The sequence below is a fragment of the Chaetodon auriga genome, chromosome 16, assembly GCF_051107435.1.
Source record: "Chaetodon auriga isolate fChaAug3 chromosome 16, fChaAug3.hap1, whole genome shotgun sequence".
In the NCBI taxonomy this organism is placed as follows: domain Eukaryota; kingdom Metazoa; phylum Chordata; class Actinopteri; order Chaetodontiformes; family Chaetodontidae; genus Chaetodon; species Chaetodon auriga.
Genome location: NC_135089.1, coordinates 11,907,766 through 11,932,954, shown reverse-complemented (window position 1 = coordinate 11,932,954; position 25,189 = coordinate 11,907,766). Strand labels below are relative to the sequence as shown.

The 25,189-nt window shown below is 44.4% G+C and overlaps 5 protein-coding genes across 5 annotated transcripts; 3 read left to right on the top strand and 2 right to left on the bottom strand.

Annotated features, from left to right (window-relative positions):
• Positions 1 to 680: 680 nt before the first annotated feature.
• Positions 681 to 12,770, bottom strand: tbl3 (transducin beta like 3). Its single transcript, XM_076752617.1, has 23 exons — positions 12,606 to 12,770; positions 12,431 to 12,482; positions 12,184 to 12,279; positions 11,689 to 11,736; positions 11,455 to 11,596; positions 11,267 to 11,351; positions 10,853 to 11,023; positions 10,674 to 10,749; positions 10,489 to 10,585; positions 10,200 to 10,414; positions 9,954 to 10,095; positions 9,140 to 9,198; positions 8,812 to 8,918; positions 8,586 to 8,721; positions 7,085 to 7,324; positions 6,740 to 6,810; positions 5,834 to 5,990; positions 5,274 to 5,332; positions 4,497 to 4,600; positions 3,407 to 3,478; positions 2,887 to 3,045; positions 2,091 to 2,184; positions 681 to 1,551 (listed from the first exon to the last, which is right to left on the bottom strand). The coding sequence occupies exons 1-23, from the start codon at positions 12,635 to 12,637 to the stop codon at positions 1,158 to 1,160; spliced, it is 2,808 nt and encodes a 935-aa protein (XP_076608732.1). The 5' UTR covers positions 12,638 to 12,770; the 3' UTR covers positions 681 to 1,157.
• Positions 12,771 to 13,881: 1,111 nt separating this feature from the next.
• rnf151 (ring finger protein 151) lies at positions 13,882 to 15,155 on the top strand. Its single transcript, XM_076752225.1, has 4 exons — positions 13,882 to 13,887; positions 13,939 to 14,108; positions 14,192 to 14,288; positions 14,556 to 15,155. Exons 1-4 carry the CDS (start codon positions 13,882 to 13,884, stop codon positions 15,024 to 15,026), a joined length of 744 nt encoding a protein of 247 aa, XP_076608340.1. The 3' UTR covers positions 15,027 to 15,155.
• Positions 15,156 to 15,765: 610 nt separating this feature from the next.
• On the top strand, positions 15,766 to 18,167 carry rps2 (ribosomal protein S2). The gene is made up of 6 exons (XM_076753689.1): positions 15,766 to 16,243; positions 16,342 to 16,431; positions 17,036 to 17,143; positions 17,245 to 17,578; positions 17,840 to 17,931; positions 18,038 to 18,167. The coding sequence occupies exons 1-6, from the start codon at positions 16,109 to 16,111 to the stop codon at positions 18,116 to 18,118; spliced, it is 840 nt and encodes a 279-aa protein (XP_076609804.1). The 5' UTR covers positions 15,766 to 16,108; the 3' UTR covers positions 18,119 to 18,167.
• Positions 18,168 to 18,669: 502 nt separating this feature from the next.
• ndufb10 (NADH:ubiquinone oxidoreductase subunit B10) lies at positions 18,670 to 20,360 on the bottom strand. Its single transcript, XM_076752676.1, has 4 exons — positions 20,152 to 20,360; positions 19,678 to 19,816; positions 19,144 to 19,283; positions 18,670 to 18,818 (listed from the first exon to the last, which is right to left on the bottom strand). Exons 1-4 carry the CDS (start codon positions 20,297 to 20,299, stop codon positions 18,730 to 18,732), a joined length of 516 nt encoding a protein of 171 aa, XP_076608791.1. The 5' UTR covers positions 20,300 to 20,360; the 3' UTR covers positions 18,670 to 18,729.
• Positions 20,361 to 21,303: 943 nt separating this feature from the next.
• Positions 21,304 to 25,058, top strand: LOC143334233 (large ribosomal subunit protein uL3-like). Its single transcript, XM_076752909.1, has 10 exons — positions 21,304 to 21,369; positions 21,989 to 22,181; positions 22,594 to 22,762; positions 22,849 to 22,984; positions 23,655 to 23,841; positions 23,920 to 24,080; positions 24,217 to 24,318; positions 24,485 to 24,580; positions 24,754 to 24,873; positions 24,984 to 25,058. The coding sequence occupies exons 1-10, from the start codon at positions 21,304 to 21,306 to the stop codon at positions 25,041 to 25,043; spliced, it is 1,290 nt and encodes a 429-aa protein (XP_076609024.1). The 3' UTR covers positions 25,044 to 25,058.
• Positions 25,059 to 25,189: the final 131 nt, after the last annotated feature.

Here is a 25,189-nt window from a genome sequence, read left to right as displayed (position 1 = left end):
GCAGGTTGACAGCCGACTCGGCTTGACAAACGGCATGTGTGTAACTTAACACTGAATATACGCTTCACAATCTGACTGTGTGGATTCTGGTTGTATTCATGTTCACTGAAGAGTTTGAAACAAATAAAAGCATTTTTGGGAAACTTGTACAGTAACAGTGGTTGTTTTGTTTTGTTTTTTTTCATCACAGAAACCTTCATTAACATACCTTCAATTAAAAGGATAATGCTGCAATTTAGTATTAGTCATACTGACTTTTAGTCCCGAGTATGGGTCAAGCTTCAAAAGCATGCATCCTCCATTTCCCATAATGCAACCAAAAGCATCTTTTCCTGTCTGGTAAAAGCACAAATCATCACATTTTGAACTCCATGTTCACAGTCTGTAACACAGACATACAGTTCAAGCATGAAGATAACCTTGATGAATCATCAGGGTTGTTTTGTCAGACTTCACAGGACCTTATATGACATGAGAACAATGGTCTTACAACATTCTTTATCCTCATGCTATTAATAGCACCGGCATGTGTGCCAGTATGACTTGCATCCTCTAAAGTCTGTGCTTTGTGCAACCATTTATTCCAAATGAATAGTTTCATTTGTGTGATGTGATGTCAAGCCATGTTAGCATGTGAATGATTGACGGTCACATCTTAAAGACTGCTACACAACTCAATTCAAATCATAAAGAACATACTTTTATTGTATAGTCATATTTGGTCGTGACATGTAAAACATCCACGTTATGTAAGGAGCCTTTTGTGTTGCGGTCAAGCCTGTAGAGCAGGACTGCGTAACACTGCAGAAGCAGACAATGGGTGCTGGTTTCTGTAGTTGGGGATGAATGTCTGAACATTAACGCAGCTCCTTCTCCCTTCAGTCTTTCCGCCCCTGCATCAAATGTGAATGAAGAACTGATGCACGATATATTGGCACAAGTCAGAGAGTCTTTACCCCTGAGCTGCTGAGACTGGGAATGCACAGAGAGGCTTATTATCTGTATTATCATCATTCCACACCGGCCTCTCTCTGTCTCCTCCTGCACCTCCACACACTCGGCGTGTCACTCCAGCTAATGGTCCGAGACAAGACGACCTCCCGGGGCTTTTTCTTTCTCCAGGAGCGAGTCATCTGCTGTCAGCCCGGAGATCCCTGTCAGCTGGCGAATGTCTGGCACTGTGCGGAGGAGGAAAGCGGGAGACACTTCATCACTTTTACTGTCGTTTGATCCCTCTCATCTTCCTCCAGGTCTTCCTCTTCTGAACTCTCCTCACTTCCAGAGTGGCGGCTGCCGTTTGTCTTGGCGCCCTCTCCGTTTTCGACTCGTCCATTCCTGGCTGAGGCTTTCTTGGTGACACTGACCTCCTCTTCTTCTTCTTCTTCTTCTTCTTCTTCTTCACCTGGGCAATCTGGGTCTTCCTCTTGTTCACCGTCACCGTCATCTCTGTCTCGTTTCTCCTCATCGCTGCTCCCCATTCCTTTCTCCTTGTCAATCATGAAGAACGGCTGTGCGAGAGGAGCGGTATCCATTTCTTCATCCTGCTCCATGCTAGACAGGACAAAGCAGCAGGCGTTAGCAGACTGTCATTGAAAAACACATCAAAACCAGAAAATATCAATGAAATAAATTTAATGTCTGTCTTTTATTTTTTAGTGCCGAATTCAGTTTTAAGTGTCAAAATCTAAAGTTCCTGTTTTAGCCGCACACCAAACCCACTTTTTCTGAGGTCAGAATTTTGGACTTTTAGGTCAGAGCAGAAAGACGAGGAAGTTACTGAGCTCTAGTCTGTGACCCCGGGATGTTAATTAGAGGTTGAGAGAGTCTGAGGCTGCGTTCAGATCGACCTGAGTCCGTCTGCAGGTTGAACCTTTCATTCTTTCATTCACCACTTTGTGACCCAAACTCTGTATTAAAAGGTAAAAAGGTCACTGCTGTGAAAGCTTTCCAGAGTTCCAGACTTTATGTGCTGCACAGTGTTTCCGGGTCTGATAAGCTTTAAAATGTAATCTCAACTTCCTGGATCATGCTTCATGTCTCACACCCCCACTGCCTCCACCCCCTGTGCAGTTTTCGGTCTGAATCCCCACCTGGACGGTGCTCCGGCCACTCGCATCTTCTGCCACATGTAGTTCAAGAACATGGAGGCCTGCAGCAGACGGCCGATCCTCTGCATGTGTCTCTCTGTGGGAGACAGACAGAAGAGTTAATCAGTGATGAGGTGGGGTGGAGGAAGGATAGGCCGGCATTCATACACCCACTTTGCTTATGTAAACTGGAATATACTGCTTGCATGTACACAGTTTAAAGTGAGAAAACACATACCAGGGGAGGTATGTGTTTCTTCATTGTAAACACAGCCTAGTGCCTAGTGACTTAAATATCCTGTCTCTCCAGTTTACCACATGCTCCAGTCAAAGCCCTGCTGCCGCGTCCTGACAAAAAACACTGACATGTAACCTGAACATACCATCTCGGAGTCATTTTTACTCAGTGTACATGGTTGTGCAACGGATATCGAATCATGACAAACACCAATTTGCTAAAAGAAAGGTTCAGACAGCAGGCACTTTCTGACTGTTGTCATTTCCATTATGGGAGAGTCATTATAGTGACTGCAAAGTGACTTAAAACCTGTTTGCACCCATCAGCCAACATACCAGCTTTGGAGTTCTTTGGTACTTGTTCAAGTTACTGCTTTTGCTGACTAAGATGATACATTCTCTCCTATTACACACGTCAGTCTTAATGGTTCCAATGTATTGTTCTTTATCATTAGTGTAATTACTATATGTTTCCATTCTGCATGCGCGTCACTGTCTTCTCCTCATACTACCACAGACTATTCATCTCACTCAGACACGCACACTCTTGCCCTCTGCTGACCTGTGTAAGGGATGAGCCCCTCCAGGTGCGTTCGGGCGCCCTGGTACTGCAGCAGCTCCTCAGGCGGCAGGTGTGTGAGGAGCACCTGCAGGACGGCCTGAGCATCATGACAGTTTCTGGCGTTGGTGTTCCACACCACACAGAATCGCAGCAGCGACTCTGTGAGGAGAGTGGGGCGGCAGGCGGTGGTGAAGGTGGAGGGTGAAGAAGAGAAAGGAGAGAGACTTTACTTTCACAGCTGTTTACATGCATTCTTTCCTTGGCCTGCTGATCTGAGAGGACTGAGCTTGTGTTTGAGTAGGAGCCTCTTTGAAAAGGCGGCAGGCTTGTGAAATTCAAAGAATTTGTTTATTTACTCCTCAACAATTTTAACAATGACGCCACAGGCCTCTGGTCCATTGTTAAAATACTGGTAGGCGCCCGTGTGTTTTAATGGGTAGTTTAAATCTGACTTTTTAACCTTAGAAGACTTTATTTCTTGTCGTTTCTGCGTTCCATCATCGGATGATGAGCCTGTTACCTTTCTGATCCAGTCGAAGTTTCAGCACCGTCTTCTCCAACAGCTCGCGGTTATCCTCCACCTCACGGATCGCTACAAGGACATGAGAGGACGACATGTCAAAGACAGCCGGCTGAGGTACGTTCATGTTCAGAGTGCAGCGGCGACTGTGTTTATTGTCCTCATACGTGCATTATCAATTAAACAACATAGATAATTCACATGAGAAGAATTTCTGAATGCGACATAAGTGTGCTTCTGTTTGGTTTTTGATGCCGTGCTGTGTTATTTCACAGCAAAGGAAATGCATATTTTAGTCTCATCTGGGGCAACCAAAACATCTTTTAATGTCAGCATGTTAACATCACTTCAATCCTGCAGGAGAGTAAAAGTCTGTGTCAGCGTGACGAGCATGAAAGCGTTCGAAACCACTTTATTGTTACAAAACTAAGAAGGCATCTGCCTTTTGTTTGTTGACATGCATGTACTGAATGAATGAATGAATGCTGATTCACCCCCTGCAGCATGAATGATGTCCTGACACCTGTTACTTAAGACCGACAACTTCTATTGTTCAAACAGGTGAACAGAGAAACAAACACAGAAGAAATAAGGCAATCATGGAGTTAGAGGATTAAGACCAACATAAACATTACAAAAAATCTATATGTCCCAGAAACCTCTTTGTCTTGTTCCACCTGTATTTTTTTTCCCCAGCTCCTGTGGGACATGACAGATTACCAAAACGTCACTGCACATATTTGTTTTGAATTTGTTTTGCGGCTCAGCGTCATGCGACGGGACAAAAGAGCACGACGCTGCTAAATCCAGGTGGCTTTTTGTTGTTGCGCTCGCAGGCCCGTCCTTTGACAGAGCGCTGTGCCGTGTGTCTGCATCAACGCTCGAGTGAGTCAACTCCTAAAGCGAGCAGCCGCCCACAAAGGGCGATGATGGACTAACAGGACGACGGCTTGTCAAGTTAACTGCAGGCGAAACCATGAAAGAAGGACATATGCTGGCGGCTTGGGACCTTTGTTGTGCATCATTTCCCGTCTCGAGCGTCCGCGGTTCAATCTAAATCCCCAAAAGAAACAGCTGTAGCACGAAGTACCTTTGATGACAGTGAGCACGGTGTGAGGCAGGTCCAGCGAGATGGCGAGACCCAGGGCCTTCAGATACTTCTTCTCATGGAGCAGGTTGGACAACTCCTGCTGCCTTCACACACAAGAAACACACAAACGCACGTTCATACAGGTAGACAAGCACACGCACCTGCACGCATTTAAAAATTCACAGCAAATTAGTTAATAAAATATCAAAAACAAGACGAGGTCCACACGGTGGGTTCAGCTGCGGTATGCTGATTTCAGGACGAATAACAGAGCGTCACACCCAACAAATCTGACTTACTTACTTCAGGAACTTTTTATCATTTCTGTCATACTGAGTCCTTTCTGTCTGCGGTGCTGGCTGATAATAACTAATTTGTTACCTGGGTTGTCTGAGTGCATGTATGCACACATCAGTGAACAAACACACACAGACGTCTGAGGGCCTGCATTCCCTCACTCTTATCAGACACACACACACACACACACACACACACACACACACACACACAGAGCCCTGACCTTTGCTAGGCCTGACCCAGGGTGGTCCACCCTAGTCTAACACAGTTTCTGTTTATTTACTGGGTGACAGACAGACAGACAGACAGACAGACAGGATGGCGCAATAAGATGGAGGGTGGACCTAAGTCAGGTCTGGGGCCGAATCCTTCAACTCTTCAAGACAGAGATGAGAGGATTTTGTTTGTCCATCGTTTGCAGGGCTGAATCAGCGAGCTCTGTGATCAACTTTTACCTCAAACATGATGAGTGTTACTCACTTGAGTATCTGGTCCTCCTGCTTGGCCTGCTCCTCTGCTAGCTCCACCTCTGTCACATCCTAGCAGTGGACAAAACAAACATTTTCTTCGATTATCTGTCGAAGCCTGCAGGGGAAATTCCTCGTTTTCCCCCATTGGAAGAGAGAGGGGTCAGTCAGAGTGAAAGGTCAGCTGAAAATAAACAGCTGGATAAGACGTGGACGGAATATTTTGCTGAGCGCACCGTCAGGTGATTGACGAGCATTGTTTTTGAAATATTTCTGAGCTGTTGAATAACCAATCTTACACGTTCTTGTGTACAAATGTTCAGTCCAGTTCCTTTGAAGAAACTTAAGCTGCCACATGGTTCATTCCTCAAACTGCCATGTCCATTTCCACCTTTTCTTCATTGTATTACTTTCACTTTGTGATTTATTTCCCAGAATGGAGAGAAGAAATGAACACTCATGGCAAAACAGAAAGAGCTTTTTTGCCTCTTCAATCTGACGATCGATACTTTTAGCTATTCAGAAATTCGTATGCTAATCGATGCAGCTTAATCCTCTCTGTGTCACACTTACCACCCACACGGTGATGTTAGAGTCTGCCGAGCCGGTCACCATCTTGTCATCTTTGCGGCTGCTGTGGAGACCCCACACTTTGTCCTGGTGGGCGTCCAGCGTCTTCACGCACTCGTTGGTCTTTATGGTCCACAGCTTAACTAAACCATCGGAGCCGCTGAGGACAGAGCACGTTTGGGAGAGATGAGTTACAACTACGTGTCAACAGTTCAGACTTTTATTTAAACGCCACACATGAGCGACATTTTTCACTATTTTCTAACATGAATTATTCAAAATTGACTTATTAATATATACTGAAAATAAGCATTAGTTACAGCCCTACAATCAGAACAGCCAGCATGCGTGTGCAAGTGTGTAGGTGATGTGCACTATTGTCGCACAATGCAATGCACAAAATCAATGGAGGAGCTACTCTCAGCTGGAAAAAATGAAACTATTTGTGGATGGTGGTGAATGTCAGAATCAGTGTATTATGTGTTCGCAGTTTGGATTTGGGATGCAGCTCTTGTGTGTGCGTCAAATGTTTTCCTACTACGCTGATTTGAATGTTTGCTGTCAAACACCAGAACAACAGAAAACAGCTTTATCTTCTTCTGCCGGGCACTTGAGCATGCAGCTTCCTTTTTATTTCCACATTCTTCAATCTTATTAGCAAAGAAGTGTGACAAATGGCGGCTAGAGTTCCAGAAATGGATCGTGACAATCAGACGCCTGAGATAAGGTGATAAAGCATAGATGAGGGTTCCTGAGCTCCAGTTCCTGCTGCGGAGCACAATGTGAGGCTGTTTGTTTAAAAAGGAACTCACTCTGCGTCATGTCTACAGAGTGAAGCTGCTAGCGCGGTCAAAAATGAAGAAAGACACTCAGACACTGGACAGTGCACCCTGATGGAGGTGGGGTTACCTGGTGAGCAGCTGAGTGCCTCGGCTCACAAAGACGACCTTCAAAACGGACGCATCGTGACCCTCGAACGTCTTAAAAAAGGAAAAAAACAAACAAAACATGTAATTTCTACTTTACAGCCACAAAAATATCTACATTACAGTCAGCTACAGGAGCAGAACATATTTATGACTTCAACAAACAATTCTTGACATATTTCAGATAAGTGTTATCTTGAAGGGATTCAGGTCCAACATAATAGAAAATGACCCGGTGAAATAAAAAGTTCTGTCACAAGGTGTCCAGTAAGTGTGTCACTGATAAGGAAGTGAACTAAATGACACGCTGTGACACCTGAATGCACACCTTGAGGCAGCTGAAGTCCTGCAGGCTCCACAGCTTGGTGGTGCCGTCCGCGGAGGATGTGGCGAGCACCTGGTCGACGGGAGAGAAGCAGACGGCCCAGACGCCGCGACGGTGGCCCCGAAACACCCCCAGCAGGCCCAGGTCCCCCTCCCCCGCCAGCGACCACAGCTTAGCCGTGCGGTCCTGGGAGCCCGAGGCCAGCAGCTTGTCATTGGGCGACACCGCCACGCTGTTTATGTCCTGGAGCAAAGGCGAGATGAGGACATGAGGATTAACTTTTTGGATAGTTGAGAGTTGAGTAAATGCAAGTTGGAAGGAGAAAATTCTGTTAAAAAAAGAGATGGTGCCGAGAAACCAGATGGAAAAAAGGAAGGGTTGGAGAAAACATGTGTGAAGGTATCAATCATGTTTCTTTCCAAGAGAAACAGACTGTCGGAATTCCTCTCTTCACACTTCCTCCAGCGTCACCTCTGACATCTCACATTGTGTCTAAATCTGATATTTCCTCTGGAACATGACAGCAGACACAGAAAGGTGCAGTGACCGGGCACTGCTGACAGACACCTTGAGTGAGGAGTGTGTATGTGCGGCAGGAAAATGTGGTGCACCTTCCACAAACTTGCTAGTAATCAGCTCCACGAGTGAGCGAACGGCCGGCAGGTGTTCTGCACTTCCTGATGAGAAGAATGGCTTGCATAAAACATGTTTCATGAGAGATAACTGGAGCCTGACCCTCCTCTGAGAGTGTGTGTGTGTGTGTGTGTGAGTGAGAAAGAGATTCCACACTGTGTTCTATGTAAAAGTTATCCTGCAATTCCTTATTAATATCTGCATTTAATCCATCATTTTAAAGGTAAAGTTGAACCCTCAGAAGCTGTTACACTATTATACATCAACCATTTGAGCAATCTTGGCATTATTTGATGATGCTGTGTTATAAATTACACTTTCATGAAACATTTCTCTCACATCTTCTACTCTGTTTCCACCACAACTTCAACAACGACTGTGTTTACATTCCCATTCACACATGAACCCATGCAGGAAATGTCCCTGAACATTTCAGGGTTCGACTGTCTGTGTGTGTGTGTGTGTGTGTGTGTGTGTGTGTGTGTGTGTTTCTGTGTGTGTGTTTCTGTGTGTGTGTGTGTGTGTGTGTAAGGGGCTATAGTTCAACATAGTTCACAAGTTTTTCCTTTACAAAGCATTTGCGGACACACCCTGACACAACTCGTCTCTCCACTTACTCTGACATTGGTTTTCATTTGCAGTTGACTGAAAGCGCAGCTGTTTCTGCTTTGTTATGTATATGTAATGCAGCCTCTATGTGCTGGGCTCAGATCTGGACAGGGACCATTATCAAGTGGTGTAAAGGATAAATGCATTCGAAAAAAAATCATTGGCACAAAGATGTTGCAAACGAGAACAGATTTTGTGTGTGTATGTGTGTGTGTATACTCTTTCTGTTCAGCTACGTGTGTGTGGGGTTTTGTGCTTGTACCTTATCATGCGCCTTCTCTGTGGTGCGGGGGGTCAGCCGATGTATGTCCGCCCCTGTCGTAGACAAGTCTGCCGGCAGATCCCACACCTTCACGGTGCAGTCCTGACTGCCAGACACTATGAAAGACGCTTTTATCCTGGACACAAACACACAGCGAAGAACACGCGTGAGTTGGTGCGTGTGAAGAAAGACACAGGTGTATGACAGCAGGAATGTGGAGTGTTACCTGGAGCAGGTGATGGAGCCCACAGCATTAGTGTGGCTGGAGCCCTGGGCCACGCAGTGCACCTGACCACTGCCACTGTCCATCTGCCACACACGCACTGACCTGTCCTGAAGGCAAAGACACAACATGCAAACGTTATTGCTGCCTTGCACGGGGTTAACTGGTGTCTTTATTTATAGAACAGACGTGGTGACAATATGTGGGTTTGTGGTGAGGCTGGAATGCACGCGTGTGCCGAATGCCTTAAAGTTCAGAGTGCATCATCATCTTCCTTAGTTTCTGCTCTTTGTCTGCAGCATCGGTGCATGGTGCAAACATGTGTGCTCACCTTCGCGCAGCTTGCAAAGAGAAAACCCTTTTTGAACACGTCCAATGAGAGGACAGTATCTGCGGGAGATAAACCCAGAAGTGAATGTCAGAGTGGATAAGCATCTATCCAACCTGCTCTGCAGGTCACCTTTCAACAACACGAAGCTGAGATAACCTGATGGTGTCAGATTGGAATTCTTTGACTCTGGTTCCTCTAATGATACCCTTCATTTTCACTAATCCTTCAGCTGTTTATGGAGGCCGTCTTTTTCATTTTTTGCTTCTAGGAGCTCTGTTAATAAAGATTTTGTATAATGTAAATAATAATATCAATGTTTAATTAATATTTTTTACATTATTCTGTATTTATTTCAACGTCTTCTGTGTTTTGTTTGTTATTTTGTAAGAAGCTTTATTTGTTTTTTTTTTAGTTACAGCTGATGACTTTTCAACAGTTGGCCGATCCTTTACTCATTATTACCAGTGTGGTTATATACCAGTAATTGTAGTAATATTTTCATTTCCTGTCACCCAAGTTTGTCCAAGTCATAGAAAAACTACAGTAAATAATAAATACAATAAATAATACAAAAATAGACTTTAGAATACCTGATTTTCCTACATTAATAGTGTATGATAGAAAATGACAAATAACTGCATCAAACTGACATAAAACACTGATTACACATGTTTACATTTTTTACTTTTTGCCTCTGTGGGGAAACAAGTGCTCACTGCAGCACTGTGGAAACGTTCTGCCCTCTGCTGAACAAATAAAACACACTGTCACATGCAGGTACGCGCACACACGCTGCCCTCTGCTGGAGACTGACCTGTGTGTCCGTACAGGATCTGGCAGCTGTTGGTGAGCAGCTCAAACACCTTCAGCTGGCAGCTGTTGGTGGCCACCACGATGTGGCTGTCGTCTTTGCCCAGAAACTTCACGTCCAGCACCTCGTCACTGTAACCCACAAACTGTGAGAGGGTGGACAGCGTCCATTAGGAACAACAAAACATTTAGAAACAAAATATCTCTAAATATGAATCTAAATATCCACCACGGTATCCTCAGAGCCCACCTGCTGCTGTGTGGTGAGACCAGGCAGCTGGTACAGCAGTATGTTGTGTTCTGCTGTGACTGTGGCCAGTCTGGAGGAGGCGGGCAGGTGAAGAAGGTACATTAGGCTGCGGGGGTCGTCGTCCTTCTCTTCCTCCTCATCTTCCTCTGAGGCAGCAGTGAAGGTCTGTGCGTAGACACATCTTGCCGTGCTGGCCTCCCACACTCTCAATACGCCTACAAGAGAGGAAGGAGGAAGAGGTGAGCGACAGAAGACGCAGAAACACAGATAAGTTGTTCAAGAGCCGAACCTTTGCTGCCAGCTGTGATGAAGTGCAAGTCCTTGCTCGTCACTCCAATCTGAGAGAAGTCTTTATTCTCAGGCAGAAGCACAACACCCTCCACAGCCTGGAGACAAAGACAACACACGGAAATCAAGCTGTGGCATTTTTTCCCCCGACATGTTACTCAAAGCCCACCATTTTCCTCATTTTACCTCATAGACCGGTACAGTTCTCTTGGCTTTCCGACTCTTCAGGTCCCACACTGTACAGATCTTGTCTCGACCAGAGCTACAAATAAAGATCAGCACACAGTTACACACAAAGAGCACACAGAAAACCCAAAACGCTTTAAGCTAACAGCTCATCCATGGAGTGGCTGAGCGTACGATACCTGACCATGGTGCCGCCGTCGGGGCTGAAGCTGAGCGAGGTGACGGCGCTGTAGTGGCTCTGCAGCACACACACACACTGACTGGAGCGCAGGTCCCACAGCCGAATGCCACAGTCCAGAGAGGAGGAGAAGAGCTGCAGCCTGCTGATGTCCGGGTGGAACTGAACCAGGCTGCAAAGACACACAAGGGACATGCGTTACCAGATTTAGTTACTGATCAGCTTCTTTCACTTGAAACTAAAATCTGTAACTTTCAAGTTTTCAAACTTGGATCACATTTATGCCGATGAGTGGTTCATCTCAAAGTGAGATCAGATACTGAAAAAAACAAGGAATGACACAAATCTTCTCCTTGAGCTGAGTGTACATATATATGATTCAAAGCAAATGTGATTCGTGGATATCTGAACTTACTGTACGACGCCAGATGACCCTTTCAGGTTGTGAGTGCAGTACTGCTTCACCACATCCCAAAGCTTTATAGTGCCATCACAGCCACCTGCAGGACAGCAAGAAGCCAAACTCTATCTCTCAAGGCTATGTAGCAGAGATCAGCAGAAACATGGAGCACGCAACACACAATTAAGGCTGTAATTGCTGACCTGTTGCCAGGAGGGTAGAGGTGGAGTCAAAGGTCATGCTGGCCACAGGAACAGTGTGAATGGCCCTCCAGGAGCGAGTACACTGAGCTTGCCTCCAGTCCCACTGTTTCAGCAGCAGAGCTCTACTAGCTGTCACCAGCAGCTGTGGTGAGAAACAGAGCAGAAACAAACTAAATGCTTTTTTTTTTTTAGGATGGCAAGATGAAATCACACTGTGAAGTCTGACTGCTTTACCTCATCATCACAGCTGAGTGCAAAAGATGTGATGTCCTCTTGATCATCCTGAAATGACATTATGGACAGACAAGACAGAAAGGATGGTGAAAGGTATACGCAATTTGAAACTGTACAAAGACAATATATTTAATGTTTGACCTCATCAGCTTCACTGATTTTTGTAACATGCAGCAACACGTTTCAAACAAGTTGGGACAGGAGCAACAAAAGACTGAGAAAGTTGTGGAATGCTCCAAAAACACCTGTTTGGAACATTCCACAGGTAAAGAGGTTCATTGGTAACAGGTGATAGTATCATGACTGGGTTTGAAATTTAATTGCAATTTCTGGCACCATGGAAAATAAAAGAACAAGCACAGACATTGGCAGGCAAAAGTCAGCGAGATCAGCTCTGTTATCCTGGTGGGCATGAGTCCCCTCAACATGATGAAAGTGGTCTTTGAGTCAGGGGCTCTGCTGCTGTAGATAATGTAGTCGTTACTCTGGACTCACATGTTCAATACTGTGGACGATCTTCCCTGTGCTGATCTCCAAAACATTGACACGAGATCCACAAGTGCAAAAGATGTACTTTTCATCTTTGCTTATCTGAAAAAATAAATAAATACACAGACAGAGTGTTGAAGGGTAGTCATACGATTTTACATGTCCAAACCAGTTTGGTCAGGGATATTTTGGTCGCTTTGCATCGCGTCTTACTTTAATCCGCCCCCTACCATCATGGCAGTGTATTACTCACCTGCACTTTCCCTCCTTTGTAAAATGGTTCAATCTTGCTGGAAACAGCATAACTGTAAGAGAATAACAGAAATATGACCGTTAACAGGAGCAACTTTAGATGACATTTTAGCCTAGCTCCTGTTAGCCAGCTAGCAGTGTTTACAGCTTGCACGTGCCATGCGCCAAAAACTTACTTTGTTTTGAACTGAAAGTTGCTATTTGCCATGTTGCTCACGAGAAATGCCAAAACCGAAATATTTTTGACAGATATGGTAATATAAATGACTTGTTTCTCAATTCACGCGTTGGCTGAAGTCAACACATCGCTCCCGCATGTTGATAACTGAGTCGCACACATTGTACGTCATCGAAGCGCACTGAGCTGTGATTGGTCAGACGGTTTTTGCTCGGAACACTGCGAAATCCCGTGTCTATTGTCAATGAGTGAACAGACAGAATTTAATTTAAAAAGCACGTGGAATGATGGTTGTTTGGGGGGAATTCAAGTTTATAGACAACATTTTTGCATGCCGTGTGATTTCTAGCATCTCAAAATGAACTTTTTTTGTGCCCGAGGATCACAACAATAGCCTCAGCTGGAGCTATTCATGTTTAAAAGTTCCTGTTCGACGGGTGGAGGCTGAGCTTCCATGCTAGAACAGCAGGGAATGGACGCGCTCCATAATGAGCGCCATTCTCTCCCTTCGTTTTTATAATTTACTGTTTTCATTTGTCCGCATACAAACACACACGGTCCCTCCTTCGTGTTTTGTCACGAATGTTCATGTGAGGTGTATTGATAACACGGGTGTGTGTTCCGTCTGTGACATGTGAGAGGACCGATATGGAGTAAACCAGCGCTGGGAATGGAAACACGGTGAGGAGCAGGAGATTACCATGGTGAGTAGACAACGGCTTCTGTCTATTTATTTATCTATTTTTAATTGTACATTTTATTTCTCAGTTTTATTAACAGGTATCCTACGAGTAAATTCTCTGGCTATTACACCTGTTCTTAATATCAGAACACCTTCTCTCCTAATATCTTTGGTAAATGCAGAAATTTGCTTTCCCTTTTTCCATTAAGAATATAAGGCCTTGTATTAGTATTGTGGTATTTTTCTATGAAATATTCGAATTGACCAACAATGCAACTTTAATAATAGAAAGAATGCGTTTAGAAGCATTTTGTAATTAGCTCATGTTTTGTGTTGAAAAAAGCGTTTAGGCAGAAGGATTACGCCTGCTTTTTGTTATCATGTGATCAGTCATATGACTTTCCAGAACGATTCTTTTGTTTTGTCATGTCTTGCCTTTATGTTGAAAACACTGTGGACTTGTTGCCAGCAGCTGTAGAGCCATGTGTTACAGCTGTAGAGATATAAAACTCACCCACTTCTACCTAACGGGTCACAGTCTGTCCATTTCTTCATTTGAAACAACTTCATTGTCTTCCTGAAATAAATGATAATGATAGTACACGCTGATAACATAGAATAAAGTAGCATTTTCATTGGTCACATCCAGGCAGACCCAGAGGTGTCAACACAGAGTGGGGGCTATGATGTGGAGCTGTTTGTGGACACCCCAGACTACGATCTGATCTGCACCATATGCCAGGGGGTCCTCAGGTGTCCTGTAAGAGCTGCGTGCCACCATATTTTCTGCAAGAAATGCATCTTACAGTGGCTGAAGAGGTACTAAACATAACATGGATCAATAGCATGACACAAGAACATTATAAAACAGTACTGGACTAATTGTTGATTATCATCTACAGACAGGAGACCTGCCCCTGCTGCAGGAAGCCTGTTAACCCGAGCTTGATCTTTGTCATGTTCAAGCTGAGCAAATCTATCGGACGCATGAAGATCAAGGTAAGAAATGACAACAACTCTCATTATAGTAATTGGGTGGCTAGATTAGTACTTTGGTGAAAAAGTACAAATATAATAACTTGGCCTAAAAAGAGGCCTTGTACTATCTAGCCTTGAGGCTCTGGGGAGGGGAGGGCCTCCACAGTAGATTTTTTCCCAGGGTTTTCATCTGTCCTTGTGAATTGGTTCATAAAGCATATTCATGTGATCCATGTCTTTTATACTTATTGATTTCTTTGTATATCTCTGTATCTGGCTTCGTAACAGTGTAAGAATGAGATCCGTGGTTGTGCAGAGACCTTCTCCCTCTCTGAGCAGTACTGCCACAGCATGAGCTGTCTGTACGAGCTCATCCCCTGTCCATATCAGGGCTGCCGGGCGCAGCTCCTCCGCAGGGACCTGGACACCCACTCCCGCCACTGTGAACACTGGCGTCAGCCCTGCCACATGGGTTGTGGGACGATACTCTCCCACCGCACACAGGCTCAACACAACTGCTACAAGCAACTGAGGCAGGAGTATGAAGCCAGGCAGAGGAACCACAGGGCCATTGCCACCGCCCTGCAGAGGAAGATGAGGAGGATGCAGAGCACCATGGCCCACATGAAGAGGCAGATAGGGCTGATATGCGAGAGCCTGGAGGTGATGGATGACCTGCATGAGGTAGAAGAGGAGGACCTGGGAGAGAGCAGTGGCAGCTCCGGTGGGACTCCAAGTAGCAACAACAGCAGCTGCTGAGGGATGAGTCTGTTACTGCCGCTGGTTGGCTACTGCTGTGTACAACATCTGCATGTGTTCATTTCTTTGAAGGTGTGTGTTTTTGAATATGTAGGTTTTGATTAAAATGAGTGAATTTGTAACAATTTTGTGCTATAGTTTATTCTATTTTGTAAATAAAGTATTTGACATTACACTTTCACCCTGATCTTCATTCAGGAGAAGAGTGGAGGCTGAGTCTTTGCTGATAAGAGATGAATGAGGATGAAGGCACTAATGCATCTGTCCAACAAAAAAGAAATAACAGTTTGATTTTTCTGCACCTTTATTGAACACTGCAAAACATGACATCATCAGTGAGCACAAAGTAGACCTGTGGCTGCATACAGAACAAATACACCAAGTTGTGAATTTCCCTTGGGGATGAATAAAGTATCTATCTATCTATCTATCTATCTATCTATCTTATAAAGATATATAAAATTTCAGGCACAAAGAAAAATTATTGTAAAGCTTTTTACTATAAGGGAGCTTTTATAATAAAGCATAGTTTTGTTTGTTTTTTAAAAAGCTAAAATATAGCCATGTTAATAAAGAAGATAATACATATAATCGATACCAACAACCTTAAGCTAATCATTCAAAAAACAGATCAGGTCTGGGAAAAGCTGCCGGTAGGGGCAGTCGTTAGCAAGTTTTCGCTTAGAGAAAATATCGCGATACCATTTCTACATAAAACTCGACGAGACTTCTCGGAGGTCTTCTTCCTGTTAAACAGATCACGTAAGTTGAACGCGAACAGGGACGCGCCGATAAAAATCCTCTTGTATCTCACGCATCGTTCTGTCCAATACATTGATTGTACCTATAAACTTACGCCTGAATATGTTATTACAAAACCCTGCTCATATTTACGAAGACAATGAGGCAGAATCTGAGATATTTATAAATGATGGACAGTCCTCCACGTTAAATATGGCGGCGATGCTCGTTTTTTGTGAGATGAATGAAGTGGCTAGATATATGCTTGCTAAGTTAAGCTCTCTCTTGCTTTAGCTATTGAATAACGTAGTAATTCTGACCTGTGATTTATCCTGCAGCAAATGGCGGACGACGCCGGTGGTAGAGGAGGTTTTCGCGGAGGTTTTGGCGCAGGTGGCCGCGGTAGGGGCCGTGGACGCGGCAGAGGCCGTGGAAGGGGTCGCGGTGCCCGGGGCGGCAAGTCCGAGGACAAGGAAGTAAGTTTCACACTCACGAGTGTTTAAATGATAACTTTTTTTAAAAACTGAGAAAGCCACGAGCATTGTTTTCACGGAGATGCTGTGTCTTCTGGTAGTGGGTGCCAGTCACCAAGCTGGGCCGCCTGGTTAAGGACATGAAGATCAAGTCCCTGGAGGAGATCTACCTGTACTCTCTGCCCATCAAGGTAAGCAGCACGTGAGCATCACCATGGTAACTGCCAGTCAAATATTAGGTAATAATGTACTAAAACTAACGGAGTGAAGGCAGATCTGTTGCATGCAAAGAGGCTCTTAAGTGGTCTCTCCATGATGGTCTTAATAATTTAAGGAAGCTTTATACCATTTTTTGTATAATTGTTGGACATTAGTGCCTCATCATCATCACATGCAAGTCACCGAGCTGATAATTGTGCAAGCTTTCATTCATTTTGTCCATATGAGGAAAAAGTATGAACATGTATGAGGATACTTACTAAAGGAACAAGTAGAACTGAAACAGATTGTCAAAGATTGTCAGATTTATTTCAGCAGAGACACTTAATCTTACTACACGTTAGGCACAAACTGGGGTTAAAGTCTCCAATAATACAACTGCATGAATATGCATGCAGTACCATTTATGGATTGCTGCACTGATGTCACTAAATTTAAGGACTTGATGTTGATAAAACCGCATGGCAGTCGCCATCAAAATTAGTTTAGATGATCTAATAGTCTAAATGGTTGTCTCACAGCTGTAGTGATCTATCCTTTAATGCTCAAATCTGTATTTTTTTTTTTCCCCTGCAGGAGTCTGAGATCATCGACTTCTTCCTGGGTTCTGGTCTGAAAGACGAGGTGCTCAAGATCATGCCTGTCCAGAAGCAGACCAGGGCTGGTCAGCGCACCAGGTTCAAGGTAAGTTGACACCAACTCTGGAATACCGACTTGATTTTCTCAGCGTTGACACCCGCTATTGCTGCTGGTCCATATGTGACATTGTTGTGCTTTGTTTACAGGCCTTTGTTGCCATCGGTGACTACAACGGCCATGTGGGTCTGGGGGTGAAGTGCTCCAAAGAGGTGGCCACAGCCATCCGTGGGGCCATCATCCTGGCCAAGCTGTCCATTGTCCCCGTCAGGAGAGGTTATTGGGGTAACAAGATCGGCAAGCCCCACACCGTGCCCTGCAAGGTGACCGGCCGCTGCGGCTCTGTCCTGGTGCGTCTCATCCCTGCCCCCCGTGGTACTGGCATCGTGTCCGCCCCTGTGCCCAAGAAGCTGCTCATGATGGCCGGTATCGATGACTGCTACACCTCCGCCAGGGGCTGCACAGCCACCCTCGGCAACTTTGGTAAGATTCTTCTGATGGTTGCTGGTCTTAATCCGTTTCTCCTTGCTCTGCTCAGCTTCACCTCTGAAGTGGTGTAGTTGTCGTTATCAGGAGAGAAAGAAACGAGTATTGTAATGCACGGCAGAGAGACTGTTTTAGTGGTCTCCTCTGTTCCCCTTTTCAATACTCAACATTTTTTTCCAAAAAAGATTGCAGTGTTCTTACTCTCGTAGAGCTCCAGCATAAACATCTACTCATGGTATCTTTTGATTTCCCCATCAGCCAAGGCCACATTTGACGCCATCTCCAAGACTTACAGCTACCTGACCCCTGATCTGTGGAAGGAGACAGTCTTCACCAAGTCTCCCTACCAGGTACAGCACACAGCTCAGACTGATATGTTATTAATGTTTGTTTGTCACATGTTTTTAACATGTGAGGTTTGTGTATTAATACTCTTCTGTTTTGTTCTTGTTCCAGGAGTTCACTGACCATCTGGCCAAGACTCACACCAGGGTGTCTGTGCAGAGGGGACAGGCCGTCCAGGCAGCCTCCAGCTAAACGTTTTATACAGAGAATTGTTGAATAAACACTCTGAAACACCATGAAATGTGTACGTCTTGTTACTTGTGCTGAACTCAAGACAGAAAAGGGTTGTTGTGTAACAACAAGAGGGATCTCTAAAACCCACTCAGGATATCAGTGCAATGAAATGTCAAAGTGACCAAAATGGAGAACTGTAGTTTTCCATCAAGTTACTTTTTTAACATGACCAGGTAGGAGTGGATGTGTATAAGAACCACAGTATTGATGCAGTGTTTTATATATTTTATATAAAATCAGTCTTAAAGAATAAAATGACTGTCTTATTCACCACGTAAAATACTGAACAAGTGTGTATATTGTGGCTGCTCGCTGCTCCCAGTGCTGAGGATAGATTTAATACAGAGCTCAGATTTCACTCTAAGTTGACCTCTATGATTGTGTGACAAAGTTGATTCGAGTTACTTGGATAACAGCTTATTGTGCAGCAAGGTCACTTGAGAAAATAGAGAATTTTCTATCCCTTTATGTGTTGTCACGGATGGGAGGATGGAAAGACACTACCAGACTTCAGTTATCACATACATTTTATTTTACAATTATTACACAGGACAGATAGTTCTCTGTTCTTAAGCACTGTTGGCCTGCGCTGCCATCATCCGGTCTTTCTGCTTCATCAGACATTTCCTCGCAGAGGCATACGCTCCCAGGTCTCCATCTGGAATGAATGAAACATATAAAGTGGGAGCTGAGCAAAAAGAAAAGCAGCAAATGTTTACATTCGAGCAGCTGGAACTTAATTTTTTGCATAAATGAATAAACTGATTATTAAAAGAGTTCCAAAAGAAATTTCTGTTAATTGTTTCAGAACTGATGCACTATTTACTGCATTTGTATGATAATGAAGAGACTGACACAAAGGAGATCTTGAGTAAATCCTATCACAGCATTTCAAACACTGTTTCATTAAGTCAGTGATGTGGTGGGACACGATTCCTGAATGCTTCAAAAGTTTCTATCACTCCACACAGCACTTCACTCACAGCGTGACTGGAAGTTCTTGGACACCTCAGCGAACTGCTGAATTTCTTTTGCACAGTTCTGGTGATAGCTATTTCCTTCTCTCTGCTGACAGGCTCTCAGACGCTCCTGGACCACCTTCACGATCTCCTGGTCCACTTTGCTGAGGGGTGAAGACATCAACACAGGGTGAAACACTTCAGTAGTATCTCCACAGCAGATACTGACACCCATACCATAATGAGACCCTTAAAAACGGTCTTACACCCATGTGTGATTGTTGAACATCTCATTCTAAAAGCACAGGGCACTGATGAGCTGCTGTAACAGCCTCCAAGACTGCTTAACCTGGCTGCAGACATATACTGCCATTCAGCCACACAAGCATCAGGGAGGTCCGGTGCAGGGTGATGAGGCCTGGCTCACAATTAGTATTCCAGTAAACATCCCAATAAATAAGGACAGAGAAATGGTAAATAGTCATACATAAAGAGTTGGATGGGGGTTAGGAGAGAGCTATGTACAGGCCAGTCAAATCATCGTAACCAGTTACTCACTAGTCTCTCCTCCACTGCATCTCAGCCTCAAAGTAGCAGAGATGATCTCCTATCTGACAATCCGTCAGGTCAGGGACACGGCGGAACTTCTGGTGGTAGTACACAAGATTGTTATTGGCCCGAATGCTGTCAACAACACCTGGATGAGAGGGGGACAAACAGTTGAGGACACAGTTAAACCCAGGCAACGCCATGAGGGTCGTGAGGATACAGTGATTTGATACGCCTGTCAATGACGCTAGCTAGCACTAAACCTCGCTAAAATGCAGACAGAGCTAGCTAGCTAACTCTGGACATACCACTTTGTAATTGATTTGGAGTAATATTATAATGGTGGAGTATATTTAGCATGGGAGCTGCAGTAGTAGCATCGGTCTAACGTTTAAATGTACCAACAATAAACCAATATCGCTGCTGATAGCTATGTTGTTGTGCTAGCCTGTTAGCCCAGTTAGCTCTGTTAGCCTGAGTTACCTCTAAATGTGGTGACAGGAAGGTCCACGGAGTAATAGAAGAGTTTAGACACAATCAGAGCTGGATTCGGCAGTACTGTCTGTTTGTCCACAACCGGGGTCTGCCGAGGAGGCTCTGGATATGCTCCTTTATCATAGTCCGAAGGCATTTTGTCTGCTTTTGACCGAGACTGAATTCGACCTCAACAGCTCCACTTTCGAGTGGCGCATGCGCAGAAGACACAGCATGATGGCGAAACTGAGGTCATTAATGTTAAAAATTAATGTTATCTAGCTAGGTTTTATTCTAATTATTCTGCAATTATTAATTAAGTACAAATATCACAAATGAAGAGGAGTTCAGCATAAACTCAATTACAGTGTTTTAAAAACATGAAGGTCGAGGGTAAAGGTCACAGGTGGAGCTGTTGTTCTATGGAAATGCAGCAGGTGGCGGTGCAGAGCTGACTAACCTTTCGCCACCGGTGCACAAACAGTGAGAACTTCTGAGGCTCAAAATGCTCTTTAATATTACTCGTCAAGGAGCATGTAAAATGACAAAAATGCATTGATTTTTGATAAAGCATTTTACAACAAAACAAGATTTGTGTCCATGTTTGCTCACGTATGAGGTACAGAATGCTGCCAGGAACCTTAAAATGAACTTAAAGTCTCACCTAAAATTTGACAATAAAGCTCTGATAAGCAGCACTGACAAAGATGTGTGTCTCAGCTGTCAGATGGCAAGTAAAACAGTAGACACATATGTCTGGCTTGCCTCGTGAAGTACTCACATGCAGACCAGTCCAGTGCAAGGAAACATGCTGGCTGGTGAAATGTGGCCTGATGTAGGCTGTGTATTATAAATATGAACATCTCAAAATGCAGTGATTTGTTATCAGAGAAAGCAAACAGACCATCCTGAAGCAGACCAGGTGGATGTTGGCCTCACGACAATGAAAACCTTCTTCTTCCTTTTGCTCTCCTTTCTTGGTCATGTGGTTCCTGTCCACTGGGCCTCCCCACCACCTCAGACCCCTGAGTCTACCCTCTTCCCTCCTCCTTTCTTCTCCTGTCAGAACTTGGCAGAGATTGGCTTGTTTGAAAGCGAATACCGTTCCTCAACTGGGCCAAATACCAAATTAGAGCCCTTACTCTGTGTATCATCTTATGTATGACCCTTACATCAGCACTGGTCCCTCTCTCTTTCTACCCCTCGACTGGACAGTGCGCGGACATGGTCAGTGCTCCTCTTACTTTTTGTTTATTTCTACTCTAAAGGACACATTGATTTGCATTTTTGTCAGTTTTTTACATCTGCATGTGCGCGTGTGTCACTTTGTTTGGTCTGAGTTCATAAGGGAAAGTGGAGCATATTGAAAACTCATCTTGTAATGGCTGCCTTTGAGGAGACCATGTGGAGTACTGAAATGGCGACTTCTTTTTCTGTGGCATCCCGTCGTCTGAGTTTTATTTGTTATTTGTCCTGTGCTGGATTTGTGAATCATATCAGAAATCAGTGCAGAAAGTACAAACACATGGCATGGACAGGAAGTCAAATAAAACTGAAGATTAAGGGACTTGATTCTATTACAGGTTGTTGTTTTGATGTCCTGTTTCATGTATTTTCAGAGGACCTTAATATCAGAGGATTTTAATATCTGATCCTGTCTTGGAATGTAGGACAATAACAGTTGTTCAACAACAGGACAAAGAACTACATTTTATTGCACCGAGTTTAGGAAAGGGTTGTGTCTCTTCTACATTATTGCAAAAGTCATTGTAACACATCTGGGCTGCATTTCCATGAGTTCCATGTCAATAAATAGTGGCTCTGTGTGGCTTATGTCTTTTTCCAGTCTCATCGCAAGTTCCATGCACCCCGCCATGGACACATGGGGTTCCTGCCCCACAAGCGCAGCAAGCGGCATCGGGGCAAGGTGCGTTCGTGGCCCAAAGATGACTCCAGCCAACCCGTCCACCTAACTGCCTTCCTGGGATACAAGGCTGGCATGACCCACACACTGAGGGAGATTCACCGCCCTGGCCTCAGTATGCATGACTTGACTGGACTTACTGCAGCATGGATGCAATTAAGGAAAAACCATTGATTCTCACTGTTTGTTTGAGAGGATAATGTTACTTGGTACCCTTTTGTTTGTACAGATTTAATGCAGTTAGCTCGTAGAAGCACTAGTATGAAACAGTATTACAGGATGTTAAGAAGTGAATGCTTTTAGTAGCTCAATCATGTCAGGCTTATATACTGTAATTGTTGCCATGTGGTGGGGTCAAACAAAAATTTCATCTCTTTGGTGTATTTTTGCCTTTCTCTGCTGCATATTGTTTATTAACCATGCAATACCACAAAAAACTACTTTTACATTATGCTTGATTGAGCTTTACTGAATACTGACGGTTAAAACACCAAAACAGATGAGTATTTTCCGTGTTTCTCCCACAGAGCAATCAAAGCGAGAGGAAGTAGAGGCGGTCACCATCATTGACACTCCTCCGGTTATTGTGGTGGGGGTCGTGGGATACATTCAGACTGTTCGTGGCTTGCGTTCCCTCAAAACCATCTTTGCAGAGCATCTAAGCGACGAGTGCAAGCGCAGATTTTATAAGAACTGGTGTGCGATGACACAGTGTTCCCCCGCATGTACAGCTGCACAGTCGTTGCCATACTGACGCTGTTGTTTCTTCTTCTGTGTTTCAGGTACAAGAGCAAGAAGAAGGCCTTTACCAAGTACAGCAAGAAGTGGCAGGATGAAACCGGAAAGAAACAGCTGGACAAGGATTTTGAAAGGATGAAGAAATACTGTTCAGTAATCAGGGTTATTGTTCACTCTCAGGTAGGAAAGACAGTTTTCTAGCTGATTTCGACAATTGCTGTTTCATCCCCTGTCAGTCAGACTCCACTGGTCTAATGATCAGCAGGTATTCACAGCCCATCTCTTGAGTCCACCCCTGCAAAAGGACAGAGGTGTCACACTTATCCACCTGACCACATGCAATGGAAAGAAAAGCTACCACATCCCAAATCTCTCTGCTGTCAAGTGCCAAACAACTCAGGCTACGACGCTCTGTCCCTGGGGAGCACTGGAGGGTGCCGTGTCCAATAACAGTTTAAAAATAATTTTCAGGGCAGAACCTGGCTGCTCACCCAGGATTTGCCAAGGGAAAACCTTTATGTTGGCAGCAATCAATATGAAGATCAGCCAAGATCTCAACTCTTCAACAGAGTTGTTGGATCAGTCTTTTCCTGGGCAGGTTTCAGCCTCAGAATAAAATCAAAGTGTGGTTTAAATATTAGTGCTGTGATAATTTTGTAATGTTAGAGAGTTTAAACACGATCTTGTGCTGGATCATAAATCTAATTTTAAAAAGACAGGGCTGGGGATACCTTATAAAGCATAGTAAGTTCAAAGCAAGATGCTCTCTGGCTTTTTAGTAATCCACAAAAAGCCTTTCTGTATTTCTGGACTCCTTTCAGCTACACTTTACAGGCTTCTCCATTTCCAGATGCGATTGCTGGCCATAAGTCAGAAAAAGGCCCACATCATGGAGGTGCAGCTAAATGGGGGAAGCATCTCGGACAAGGTGGACTGGGCAAAGGAGCATCTGGAGCAGGCTGTGCCCGTCTCTGCCGTCTTCTACCAGGATGAGATGATTGACGTCATTGGAGTCTCTAAGGGTCATGGCTTTAAAGGTGGGAAACATGCTCTGACTAGCTCGTGCCAGTCCAAGCTCCTGGTGTATTCTTATTTATGGCTCTTTGTGTTGACAGGTGTGACAAACCGCTGGCACACAAAGAAGCTTCCCAGGAAGACTCACAAGGGTCTGAGGAAGGTGGCCTGCATTGGAGCCTGGCACCCAGCTCGTGTGGGTTTCACCATAGCTCGAGCTGGTCAGAAGGGCTACAACCACCGTACTGAGATCAACAAGAAGGTTAGCTGATTAGCTAGGAGTCCAGTTTCAACCACTTCACCTGTTCTTAGAAAAAATCAGCTTTAATTTAATAATCCTAATATTTTATTAAGCGTATACACGTAGGTGGGTTTACCATAATGCTATATGTCCTCAGATCTACCGTATTGGTAGGGGTGTGCACATCCAGGATGGAAAGGTCATCCGGAACAATGCCTCCACCAACTATGACACCAGCCAGAAGACCATTACTCCCATGGTACAACTCTAATTCTTCCATGTCAAGATTATAATATGCACTAAAGGCAGGAACAAATGAATTCTCTAAACTATCTGCAGAACACATTGTATATATATTTATATACACACAAAGGACTTCAGAGAAAGTGAAAACTCTTGACAACCCTGTTGGCTTGTCCTGGTAGGGAGGCTTCCCCCACTATGGTGAAGTGAATAATGACTTTGTGATGGTGAAGGGCTGCGTGGTCGGGGCAAAGAAACGTGTCCTCACCCTCAGAAAGGTACAGAGTGATTTTGAAAGTCTAACTGTCAATCTTACAGGCAGCTTGCAGTGTCTGACTTCACACTGAATAGATGAATCATCTGTTTTACTCTCATTGTAAAAGGTAAGACTCCTACATCAGAGCAGGGCATGTGAAGTATGTGTACATCTTTGTGTGTGTCCACCCTCCAGTCTTTGCTCTTGCACACATCTCGCAAGTCCAAAGAGGCCATCGAGCTCAAATTCATCGACACCACCTCCAAATTTGGTCACGGCCGTTTCCAGACGGCCCAGGAGAAGAGGGCATTTATGGTGAGTGTGAGGGAAGTTTGGTGCACACACAAATGTCATTATCAGTGTTAATGTTATCACCCATAAATGCTTCTGCACTGGTTCAACACTGACCTCTGGTTTACCTACAGGGGCCACTGAAGAAGGATGGCCTGAAACCTCTGCCGGAGCCTCTGACCGAAGAGGCCTGAAAAATATTCTTATATCTCAATAATAAATAAACTGAGATTCAGATACACTGCGTGTTGTTGTTTCATGAAAGTTAGCTTTGGTAACAGCTGTGTGTTTAAGTTTCAACTGTAACCTCGACCTAACTGTATACTGTTTAAACTCAACA